At 46.5% G+C, this 12379-nt stretch overlaps 1 protein-coding gene across 1 annotated transcript; it reads right to left on the reverse strand.

The window, feature by feature from the left end:
- Positions 1–6797: 6797 nt before the first annotated feature.
- On the reverse strand, positions 6798–10080 carry LOC125516350 (receptor kinase-like protein Xa21). The gene is made up of 4 exons (XM_048681818.1): positions 9430–10080; positions 8316–9393; positions 7293–8171; positions 6798–7210 (listed from the first exon to the last, which is right to left on the reverse strand). The coding sequence occupies exons 1-4, from the start codon at positions 10078–10080 to the stop codon at positions 6798–6800; spliced, it is 3021 nt and encodes a 1006-aa protein (XP_048537775.1).
- Positions 10081–12379: the final 2299 nt, after the last annotated feature.

Raw genomic sequence — 12379 nt, forward strand, 5'->3', positions numbered from 1 at the left:
CAATTTAGACCAGGATTGATAAGTTCAGTGTACCAACCATCGGGATTCAGAGTTGAGGGTTTGATTTAGCTAAGCTCTATAAGTTCAAGGTTTATAATGGACGTTTTCCTCCATCTAATAACGAAAACATCCTGAAACACTCCTGCGACGTGTCTAGAAAAAACGAGCACTAAACATGGCAGCTCGCTGCGTCCCTGCAGAACAGCGCACGACGCTTTCAAAGGGTCGCTCTTCCATCGGCCCGATCAAGATTCTCAAGTGCTTTTCGCCGGCACAATTGTGAATTTCATAGGTGCAATCTCGTTGCTTCGGGAACTAGGTAAGATTGCTATTTGAATCTCAATAACCTTTAGAGAAAGAACAGTACTGGTACATCAGTACTGATGAAATTGTTTTGGCTGCCATTAGAGAATAAAAATCAGACTTCGCCAATTAAGTCCAAGAGATTCAGAAACAACTTTCACCTACTATAGATAGCTTGTTCACTTAGGTTGTAGCTCAGGAAGGAAAGATTCAGAATACAAGACTTTCAGCTCCGACGTTGAACGCAGATCAAACATGTCTTCAGCAAGAGGAAGCATGGAGCTTAATGTGCGAAATAATCAAAGCAAGAGGAGCCAACAAAGAATCCGGTAGGCAACATCAACGCTTGTGTGCCTCCTTGCATGTCACACATTAACTGTAGTACATACATAGCAAGCAACCGATCACCAGGAAGGAAGAAGAAAGCAGAATGCATCTACACTACATCCAGTTTCAGCGCATCCTCGCCGTGTCTGTTTTCTGCAAGGTTCAAATGCAAAACATGCAAGAGCATGGAAAACCATGGTTACTGATTCCGGATTAAACTCGTGCATTTTGGTTCTTAGACCTCGCTCTAATAATTAAAACAATAACATTTTGAAGAACGAAATATCCAATAAACCGACTCACTGAGAAATTAGCGCTTAATGGTTTGTTGCTGTACATTGGTGCATCGGAGGGGGTCAGTTTGTAGTAATGGGTATCATCAGTGTTTCCTCATACCAAATGATTTCGACAATTAAATCTGAAGTGATGGGTATCAGTATACAGGTTCTTGGCCTGAGTCAAGATTGGTATTTTTTTATTTAAGTGTACAAAAAGGAAAAGGAATTAAAAGGATACGTATGCATCAGCCCCATCCAGGATACATGTACCATTTGGGTAAGCCTAGCTAGTACTTACTTCACAAAGTTTCTCTCGAGGTAGAAACTTTGAAAATTTCCTGAGAAAGATTTATCAGGAAAATGGAGCTGAATATTATCATGTGGCGATGATTTGAGTATGGAAGAGTGCCCAAAAAGTTTTAGGGTAATAGGAGGGGTCTAGATAGTACTTGCTTTGCAACGTGCCAATCTGGCCATAAAATATAAATTGAATTTGGGCTCACATAGATGATTTAAATGAGTTGCAATTTGGAGGAGGGTGATAATTTTGGCATATGAAGGAATTGTATAAATTTCATGTCATTTGGATATATAAAAATGATACTTCCTTCACAATGCTTCTAGGTGGACAAAAACTTTGGAAATTTGCCGAGGAAGATTTGCTAGGAAAATGAAGCTAAATTTTTTTATGAGGCAACGATTTGGATAGGAAAAAGTGCCCAAAAATTTTGAGGGTAATCAAGAATATATAACTAGCACTTCCTTCATAAAGTGTTGTTCTGAACAAAATAGGAAAATGAATATTTTTGAATTATTTTTGAACTAGGCAAGGAAGGTTTTTTTTACATATTTGACGAAGATATGACCCAAAGAATTTATGAGATTTTTTTGGGAATTTTGGGAATGACAGAAATATAGGTTGCTTCACAACCTAGGGCAAAAACTGCCACATGGACATGACACATAGGCAAAACTGATGAGGTGGCGCCTAGTCATAGCAACCCACCACAATTTACAAGGTTATGACCATCTATATTGGTCATGATCAGCTAGAAATAAGGCAGCGGACCAGTGCTATCTGTTTTATGACCATTTCGTGTAAGGAAATTACGACCTTTGTGACCAAAATGGTCGTTGTAGTTTAGGGTTTGGAGCCCCCGAACAGCTTTTGACCAATTGGTCTCAAATAGTCATAGATCTATGACCAATTCTTTCAGGGTCACTGACAGAAGGTCACTAGTTGACATATTTCTTGTAGTGCCAGTGCTCCTCTGAGTGTTGGTCCAACCTGTCAGCCGCCGGTGGCCACCAGGGCAACTCTGGGCTGGTATTTTGTAGTGATGATATCAATAGCAACGGAAAAGTAAATAAGCGAAGAACAATATATGGAAAGCTCGTAGGCAATGGATCGGTGATGGAGAATTATGCCGGATGTGGTTCATCATGTAGCAATCATAACCTAGGGTGACACAGAACTAGCTCCAGTTCATCAATGTAATGTAGGCATGTATTCCAAATATAGTCATACGTGCTTATGGAAAATAATTTGCATGACATCTTTTGTCCTACCCTCCCGTGGCAGCGGGGTCCTTACGGAAACTAAGGGATATTAAGGCCTCCTTTTAATAGAGTACCGGAACAAAGCATTAACACATAGTGAATACATGAACTCCTCAAACTACGGTCATCACCGGTAAGTATCCCGATTATTGTCACTTCGGGGTTAACGGACCATAACACATAATAGGTGACTATAGACTTGCAAGATAGGGTCAAGAACTCTCATATATTGATGAAAACATAATAGTTTCAGATCTGAAATCATGGCACTCGGGTCCTAGTGACAAGCATTAAGCATAGCAAAGTCATAGCAACATCAATCTCAGAACATAGTGGATACTAGGGATCAAACCCTAACAAAACTAACTTGATTACATGATAGATCCCATCCAACCCATCACCGTCCAGCAAGCCTATGATGGAATTACTCATGCATGATGGTGAGCATCATGAAATTGGTGATGGAGGATGGTTGATGATGACGATGGCGATGGATTCCCCTCTCTGGAGCCCCGAATGGACTCCAGATCAGCCCTCCCGAGAGGTTTTAGGGCTTGGCGACGGCTCCGTATCGTAAAACGCGATGGATTCTTCTCTCTGATTTTTCTCTCCCTAAAACACAATATATAGAGTTGGAGTCGGAGGAGCTCCAGGGATCCCACGAGGTAGGGGGCGTGCCCCCCACCCTCGTGGACAGGTGGTGGCCCCCCTGGCCTTCATCTTTTGCAGGTATTTTTTATATTTTCCAAAAAGTTGCTCCGTGAAGTTTCAGGTCATTCCGAGAACGTTTGTTTCTGCACATAAATAACACCATGGTAATTCTGCTGAAAACAGCGTCAGTCCGGGTTAGTTCCATTCAAATCATGCAAGTGAGAGTCCAAAATAAGGGCAAAAGTGTTTGGAAAAGTAGATACAATGGAGACGTATCACGGAGCCCCGAGTACAGGCGACGAGCGACGGACGGCGCCAGCGGCATGCGGCGGTGCTGCAGCTAAGCGCTGTGGCCGGAGGCGGGAAGTGACGGCTAGAAGTGGCGGGAGCAGGCAACTGCGGCGGCAGCAACAGACAACGGCAGAGGGCGGCAACGGCATGCAGCATGGCAGCGGGCGAACGAGGGCGCAGGGCGCGCACGGGCGTGGCCACTACGGCGGGCCCAGGGCGCGACTGGGGCCAGCCGGAGGCGTGACAGCGAGCGTGGGGACATCTACGACAACAAATCAAGACGAGGAACAAGAGGGAAATGGAGGGGATGCTCACGCAAGTCTGATGGCGAGGTCGGGAGCGCAGGGGTGGCCGGATGTGACGATCTCGATGACGAGATGCGACGATGGTGGCGGAGAAGACGACGCGATGGCGAGGCAGCAGGGCGTCCGAGCTCGAACCGATGCACGTAGTCGGTGGAGTCGATGGCACTAAAGCTCCAGGGCATGCTCTCAGGTGACGGGGATGCCGGTGGCCGCGGGATCGACACGGCAACGACGATCATGAGCTTCAGGCGATGAACAAATGAAAGAGAGAGAGAGCGCGAGGGGATAAGTGAGGATTAGGGTTTGTCTATGGGGTCGGGGGTCTTCTTATCCATCTCGAGGAGGTAGTGGATGCTTGACACGGCGACGATCGGTGGCGTGGACGGCGTGCACGCACTACCAGCGCCATGGATGAACAGGAGAGGAAGACAAAGGCGCTGGTGGGCTGGGCCTGCGCCTTGTCGGTCTAAGGCCCACGGAAAGCGGGGGAGGGGGTTCCCTTTCCTTTTTATTCTGCGTTTCATCTTTATTTATTTCTGTTTTACTTTTAGCTATTGTTTTGCTATTTCTATTGAAGGCAAAAGATTTTTGGTCCAACAAGTTACTTGACACATAAATACTATGCAATGTTATGAGCTAGCACAGCAAGTTTCAAGTTATTTTGAAACGTGCAAATATTTATTTAAATTGAAAAGGATCAACTAAAAGTTGTTGGTCCAATTTTAATTAGTTTAAGGGCATCTTAATTATTCATAAAATGTTGGTTTCTTTCAGGAAAATTGTTAGTGGACTTTTGCAACCCAGTGGACATTTTTGTTTTACCGTTTGAAGAAATAAAAATTTGACTTTGTTTTCAATTCAAATTCGTTTTGGATCAAAGTGAGATTTAGGAATTTAATTGCGATGACATGGCATCATTAGTGTGTGGTTACTGTAGCTTAACTACCGAGGTGTTACACCGCCGCCGCCCTGAGGCCGTCCCCGCGGCTGCACCGACTCGCGAACCGCCGTTGCGTCGCCCCTTCGGGTCACAGGGTCGCGGCCCACGGTCCTCGCTGTCACCCCGAGCCGCCTGCCGCCGCTGCGTCACCCCTTCGGGCTGTAGCGCCGTGGTCCACTCCGCCGGCACCGCACGTCGACCTTCCGTGGTATGCGCCGCGCCGTCTCCCTTGGCGCGGGAATGCCACCGCCCGCGCCGGTCTTCATCACGCTGTCAGGGTTCTTCGCCTACTTCGAGCACCGCCGCCGCACTCCTAACCTAGCCGCCGCCGTTGGGCCGCCGCCGCTGCTCTTCTTTGGCCGCTGCCGCCGCCCGTCCACCCCCTTCGTGTTCGTCCAAGCACCAGCCCGTCGCCAGCGTCGCCGTCATCTACCCCGACCACTTCGTCTACTCCGACCACCGTTGGTGACATCGGCCCCGCGCCGATGGACGCCGCAATTGTCGTCGAGTTCTTCTCTGCTGGCCCCTCCGACTTCTCCGACATGGCATACAGCTCGTGCAGGTCCCTCATCTACGCATGCCCGGTGCTGGCAACACCGATGCGTGCCTTCATCCACGACATGTCCCCGGGCCTGGCATGTCTGGTCGGCGCTTCGTCAAGTTCGTCTTCGTCCGTCTATGCATGCCCGGTGCTGGTAACACCGGTGCATGCCTTCGTCCACGATGTGTCCTCGGGCTTGGCAACCCCGCCACGACGCGTCGTCAACAACATTTTCTTCCCGGCGCACCCCTACTTCGGCACCACTGCGCCCATGCTAACTCGGCGCCCTCTTGCACCCGCGGCTCCACGGCGACTTCCTCGACACCCGGCCACCACGACTCGACATCGACCGCGGCATTCTTCGCACGGCTACCTCGACAACGGCTCCACCACCCACGCTCTTGACTACATCGACAAACGGCACAAAGGGCTACCGCCTGCTTGAGCAACCTCGTTGGTTTTCACTCCTGCCACGGCTCCGCGATGCGTCGACCGTTACGACTGTGGGGGGTGTCTGTCGGCTTGCCTTCGGATTCTTCTCCAGTCTCACCGTCTGCGTCGCTACCGTTGTGACTACGGGGGATGTTGAGTAACGTGATTGTATTAGGAAACATAGATTAGACTAGGAAATATGCTGGCTTGCCTTGTACTCCAAATAGATCATGTACTCCTATATATATATGCCCACAAGGCTCAAGCAATACAACAACTATTCCATCAAATCCCTCTCTCCCTTCTAACACTTCTGACACGTCGGCGAGGCGAGGCGTGCATGGTGGCCACGAACAACGAGGGGCGGCGATGGTGGCACTTGGATTCATGCGAGAGAGCGAGCCAGAGGAGGGGATGAGCATGGGGAGGAGCTCGAGGGGGTCCAGGGGGTGTCGTGGTGCTCTTAGGGGCCTCCAGGCGAGGCGGGTAGGTAGGAGGTGGCCACGCACCTTCGTCCTCCTGGCAGGGGAGGAAGATGACAGGGAGGAGGCTGCTAGGCTGGGCCAGGTAGTGGGCTGCCAGGTGAGTTTTCCCTTTTATTATTTTTCTGTTTTTCTTTTCTGCTGTTTGTTTTGATTTAGTAAAAATATGAAACCATTTTTATTTCTTTTGATAATTTTTGTAGGGACTAGATGGACTATTCCAGAGCACCTCACAACTTTTCAGGATTATTGGAGCTATAGATTAGCCCCATTTCAAATGCATTATGGGTTAACTCAAAGACCAGAAATTTCCTAGGTAAATGTGCAGCATTCTGGTTTAGGTTTCCACCTTGTGCCATAATCATGAACATTTTTAGGACATTTTGGGTGCACTGAAAATATTTTTAATTAAGTTGAACCTATTTGAATTCCATTTGGTACTAGGGTTTGATCATCCCCAATTCAAGTTTCATTGAATTTAAACAGGATGCAAACAACATGCTAACACTAGGTGCATACCAGAGTAGGGATGTGACACCAGCAAAAACCTGATTCAAACAATAAGAAATCTCTCCAAAAAGTACATATAAAGTAGATACCTCATTGTTGCAAATAAAATGGGCCCGATGACAAACAAACACAAACTGAAGTGACATACATACACACATCTATTGTTGCAGGCTCATATCATTCTAGCTCAAATGTCTCAAGCCGAGGCCCTCCATGCTCCCCTATACGCTTACCAGCAAACAGGAGGTATGCATCTCTGATTGCATGCATCTCTGCCGCTGCATCTCTTGTCGGTGCTCGGTCTTGAGCTCGTGTCTTTGAGCAGGATATGCCAAGCCTCAAGACTGAAAGCAAGCACTCCTGGATTCTAATACTTGTAGTGTTATCCTGTTGTCCGTTGTGTAGCCATATTGTTGGGTCAGCTATCTCCAAGGTTCTATCTGGAAGAGCATCCTCAGCAAACTTATGCAGATCCAATGAATCTCTGAACATGCCTTCCGTTGGGCTCCTTCCGGTAAACATCTCAAGCAGCAATATGCCAAGACTATAGATATCGCCGGGTGTTGAGACAGCAGATCCTTCTCCGTACTCTACAATTATGAAAAAAAATGGTGGTTAGCATGCCATATTGGAGTGAAAAGTAAAATATAAAATTAGAAGAGTCCTAGTCACCTGGAGCAACATAGCCTATGGAACCTCTAATTCCAGTTGAACTATATGAAGTTTGCATCCCCTCACTCGTATTTTCTTGAAGGATCCTTGATATGCCAAAGTCACCAACTCGTGCGCTCATGTCTTCATCAAGAAGAATGTTGCTTGGCTTAAGGTCACAATGGATTACCAATGATTGACAGTAGTTGTGCAGATATTCTACCGCATCCATAATATCGACAGCAATATCAAGTCTCTGGGCAAGGCTGAGCGTGTTGTTTATAGTGGGCTCTTGTGATTTTGGATGAAGCCAACCATCCAAGCTACCATTGGGCATGAACTCAAAAACTAATGCCTTGAAATCTTGACCTTGGTGGTTGACGCTTGAACAAGATGTAATGATCTTAATGAGACAACGGTGTCGTATCCTTCTCATGGCCTCACACTCGACCTGAAAACTCTTGGAATACCTAGATTGATTGAGATTAAACACCTTGACAGCCAATGTTCTTTCTTCATTGTCCAAAATACACTTATAAACCACACCATAACTTCCTCTTCCAAGCAAGTTGGCTTCTGAAAAATTGTTAGTTCCTCTCAATAATGCATGATAGGGGATTCTCTTGTAATGGTCATCAGCAATTGAATTTTCTGCTAATATCTTCTGGCTTGGTTTGAGCTTCTTGCAAAGTATCCAAACAAGAAGAATAACTGAAAGTGAAAACAAGATTGCTCCAGCTGTCACTAGAGAGATTACAAAAGACTTTGGCATCTGTTTTTTGTTCTTTCTTATGGAGCATGGAGCCAAATGAAGTTGAGGTGTACCACCACACAAATTGGCATTCCCATTAACTGCTAAGTAAGTGATGTTTCTGAAAACACCTTCATTTGGCACCTCACCTTGCAAATTATTGAAGGATATATCCAGTTCAGACAATGATGTCAAATTCTGTAGAACTAATGGGATTGACCCAGACAAGTTGTTGTGTGCTAGGTACAGTCCCTCCAGGTTTCTAATGCTACCAAGGGCCTCAGGAATATTACCAGAGAACTTATTCATGGTTAGGACCAGTATACGGAGCCCCTTTATATTTGTCACTGACTGAGGTATGCTTCCCTCAAATGAATTGTTGTATAATCTTAGAGATTCCAATACTATGCAATTCTGAATGCTGTCAGGTATCTTGCCAGACAACCGGTTTCCTGATAGAATAAGTCGGTTCAGATTTGACAAACTACCAACTTCATTAGGAAGGGGTCCCGAAAGGGAATTATATGACAAGTCCAAGTACCTAGAAAGGCTAGGCAATTTAAAAATCCCTCTAGGTATTGAACCATTAAGTCTGTAGTTCATTGACAGATCGAGTACAACAAGTTTTTTCAACTCCCCGAGGCTTGCCGGAATTGGCCCCTCCAAGTTGCCATGGTATGCAGAAAGGATACTCAATTGCGAAAGGTTCCCTAGCGATGATGGTATGAGGCCAGACAAGCTATTATTATGCAAGACTAGCTGGATCAATTTTACTAGCTTACCGATGCTCTTGGGAATCACTCCGGATATCGGAGTATTTGCTATCACAAGCAATTCCAAACCAACCAAGTTGCCGATGTCCGCAGGTATACTCCCAGAGAACCTATTGTCCTGTAAGTTTAACCACTGGAGAGTCGTTGAGAGGTTCACAATTGAACCCGGTAGTTGTCCTCCAAAGGAATTTTTGGGTAGTGCCAATTTCTGCAGTTGGCTGCAATTTGCCAAGGATGTTATAAATTCCCACCCCTTGTTGTCATTCGCTTCGATTTCATTGTTACCCAACTCCAGATATTGGAGAGCTCCGAGCCACCCCAATGTGGGAGGCATATACCCACTAAATTTGTTCTGTGTGAGGTCAAGTGATATGAGGGAAGATATGTTGGATATTGAGGAAGGGATGGTTCCTGTGAAGTGATTGGCACGCAAGCCAAGCCTTTCCAACTTGGGGAGCTTGTTTCCGATATCATCCGGAATGCTTCCGTACAACATATTCGACCCGACATCAAATACTACCAATGACGACCAGTTGTAAAGAGAAGGTGGGATCATACCGTGGAGGTTGTTTTCGGCGAGATTGAAATATCGCATGCTCTGGAAACTTCCGAGCCCTGGTGGGATTGAGCTCACAAGATTGTTTCCGAAGAGACTGAAATATCGCATGCTCTGGATGGTTCCGAGCCCCTGCGGGATTGAACCGGTGAAATGGTTATAAGTGAGTTCGAGGACCTGTAGATGGGAAAGATTGGCCAGTGACGCCGGGATGGACCCTGTGAAGCCGTTGTTTCTCAGCGCGAGCACTGTCAGGTACTTGAGCTTCTCGCCAAGCTCAGTCGGGATGTGCCCGGCAAGCGTGTTGTTGTCCAGTCTCATTTCAGTCATGCTGATGCAGGAGCTCAGGTTCGCTGGCAATGTGCCGGAGAAGGAGTTCTTCTCCAAGTAGAGCCACCGCAGGCGACGGAGGCGGCCGAGGCTTGCTGGAATGTCCCCGTATAGCGAGTTGACACCAAGGTTGAGCATCCGCAGGAACGTGAGGTTCCCGATTGCCGGGGAGAGCGCTCCGGTGAGCCCGGCGCCGCTCAATCTTAGTTCCACCACCCGCGCTGGCCTCCGGTGGTTGCACGTCACACCTTCCCAAATGCAGAAGTCGGTGCTGCTGTTCCAGGAGGCCAGCGAGCCGCCATGGCTGAGCTGCGCTTTGAAAGCAAGCAATGCGGCCTCATCGCCGGCGCTCACAAGGACGATCAACAGGACAGCAACAAGTGAGCATAGCAAGCTCATGGCGATGCGATCACCTCTATTTTTGTGTCCCTCTTTGCGTGTGCTGTTGGTTTGGTTTGGATGAAGCATTTGCGTATTCCATATATATGCTAGCTTAGCTTTAGTTGGTCATGTGGGTGTTGCAAGTGCTGTGGTAATAATATTTCTGTCCGTCGGCACAGCTCTCAAAATCTCCACCTTGATGAAGAGTTTTCTACCATCTGTCAGGCTAGTTGTAATAAGGAGTATCATATACTACTATCATACATATGATATTAGTCTATGATACTACCTTCCTAAGGCTGGTTGTAATGGGGAGTATCATATACTAGTATCATGCATTTGATATTAGTCTATAATACTACATTCATAATGCATAGTATCATATGTTGGTATCATAGAGGACTATATTTATTGCCATGCATGACACAAAGTAGCACATCATTTAATATGATACGGTATCATGATATGATACTCAAGCCTCTCTTTCTTCATTTAATTCTATGCCACTTCATCAAAATTGCTTAGTTGACATGCATGATACCACCTATGATACTCCCATTACGGGCAGCCTAATGCATAGTATGATAAAGTAGTATCATAGATGGTCTTATTTATTGTCATGCATGACACATAGTAGCATAACATTTATTATGTTACGGTATCTACCTATGTTACTATGACCCTCTCTCTCTTCTTTAATTTTCTGCCACGTAAGCATGTTTGCGAGTCCCAAGTATATGATACTAGTTATGTTATCCCCACTATGGCCAGCCTAATGCATAGTATGATATATTAGTATCATGTAGTATTTTATTTATTGTCATGCATGACACATAGTATCATAGCATTTATTATGATATGGTAGCATGATATGATACTCAACCCTCTTTTTCTTCATTTAATTTTATAACACCTTATCAAAATTACGTAGTTGACATGCATGATACTAGCCATGATACTATCATTATGACCAGCAAAGCAAAGGCTGTTAATTACCATGGTTGAGCAAAGACTTGATGGTTTCGAAAAAGTTGGTATGCCCATAAGTCCGTGTAATCTTCCAGTCTCCGATGTCTTATAATTAACCTTAGGTATACCGGTGGAGTCTGGGTGAAATAAAAATAATGGTATGTTGCACTTGATAAACGGAGGTGAAGAGCAGGTTTTGCCGGCCACGCGCGTGGCCACTACAAGCATCACATCATTACCGTGGATCAACATCTACAAGAATAATGTTGCAACAAAATATGTACGTCGCCTGCCCCATCATCGGATATAATATATCGGCATGACTTTGATCGCTTCGAAAAGTTAGTATGACCATAGGCTTATAGTTTACATTGGGTCACATGAGGCCGGCACAGTTGCAGTCTGGAATAAAATTAAAAAATAAAAATAATGGCCTGCGGCCGGCCCTGATGGGCATGTTGCACTTTATAGACGAAGGAGGTTGTGAAGACAAGGTTGCCGCCCGCGCATCTCGTCGTCGCCGTGCATCAGCTTGTATACAAAAAATAATGATGTTGCAAGGAAACATAGAAGCAAGAGATTTTTTTAAGGAGGATATCCCCATGTCTCTGCATCAGAGTGATGCATGCAGTTAATTTATTAAATGAAAAGCCTTCCTGCCTACACGCCGGCCGAATCTTTCGGCCAGTCACTTCGTCACGCGAGACACTGGCACATGGGACCCGTAGAAGTTTTTTTTTTGGCACGACTCACTACCTTCACGCGGATGGCCGGCAAGCGTGGGCGGCCGGGGGCGACGAGCGCGGCCGGCCGGGACGACGAGCTACTGCCGCAGCATCGCCATGGAATCCACTCCGTTAGAAGCTACAACCGTCGTCGAATTTTGCTACCACCGACGACGGATTTTCTACATCCACCATGTCGGAGCTGCGACCTACTACAACGACGGCTTTTTTTGTTGTTGCAACCATCCTCAGATTTTGATACTACCAACGGGGATTTTTGCTACATCCGTTATGCAAAGCTGAGACCGGCGACGGCGGCAAGATGATTTGCAGCAGCCGTCTTCCGATTTTGCTACTACCGGAGGATTTTTTTTCCTACATCCATCATGGCGGAGCTGAGACCGGCGACAGCGACGAGATGATTTTTGCTGCAACCGTAGTTGGACTTTGCTCTTACCGGCGAGGTTTTTGCTACATCCATCATGCCAGAGTCGCGACCCGCGACGGCGACGACGACAGATTGCTGCAACCGTCATTCTTTTTTGCTACGATCGGTGTCTTTTTCTGCTACATCCATGAAACGGCGTCGAGTCTTGGCCGTCGCTCACGCGACACCGTGCAGC

The sequence above is a fragment of the Triticum urartu genome, chromosome 6 (genome assembly GCF_003073215.2).
Source record: "Triticum urartu cultivar G1812 chromosome 6, Tu2.1, whole genome shotgun sequence".
NCBI classification, from domain to species: domain Eukaryota; kingdom Viridiplantae; phylum Streptophyta; class Magnoliopsida; order Poales; family Poaceae; genus Triticum; species Triticum urartu.

What these genes read in the sequence shown, in the direction of transcription:
- LOC125516350 (XM_048681818.1), bottom strand. Translation starts at nt 10,080, where the DNA reads ATGAGCTTGCTATGCTCACTTGTTGCTGTCCTGTTGATCGTCCTTGTG. An exon ending in GTCTCTTCGGAAACAATCTT is followed by an intron (nt 9,394 to 9,429) that starts GTGAGCTCAATC and finishes GGAAGTTTCCAG; the next exon opens with AGCATGCGATATTTCAATCT. An exon ending in CATAGGCTATGTTGCTCCAG is followed by an intron (nt 7,211 to 7,292) that starts GTGACTAGGACT and finishes TCATAATTGTAG; the next exon opens with AGTACGGAGAAGGATCTGCT.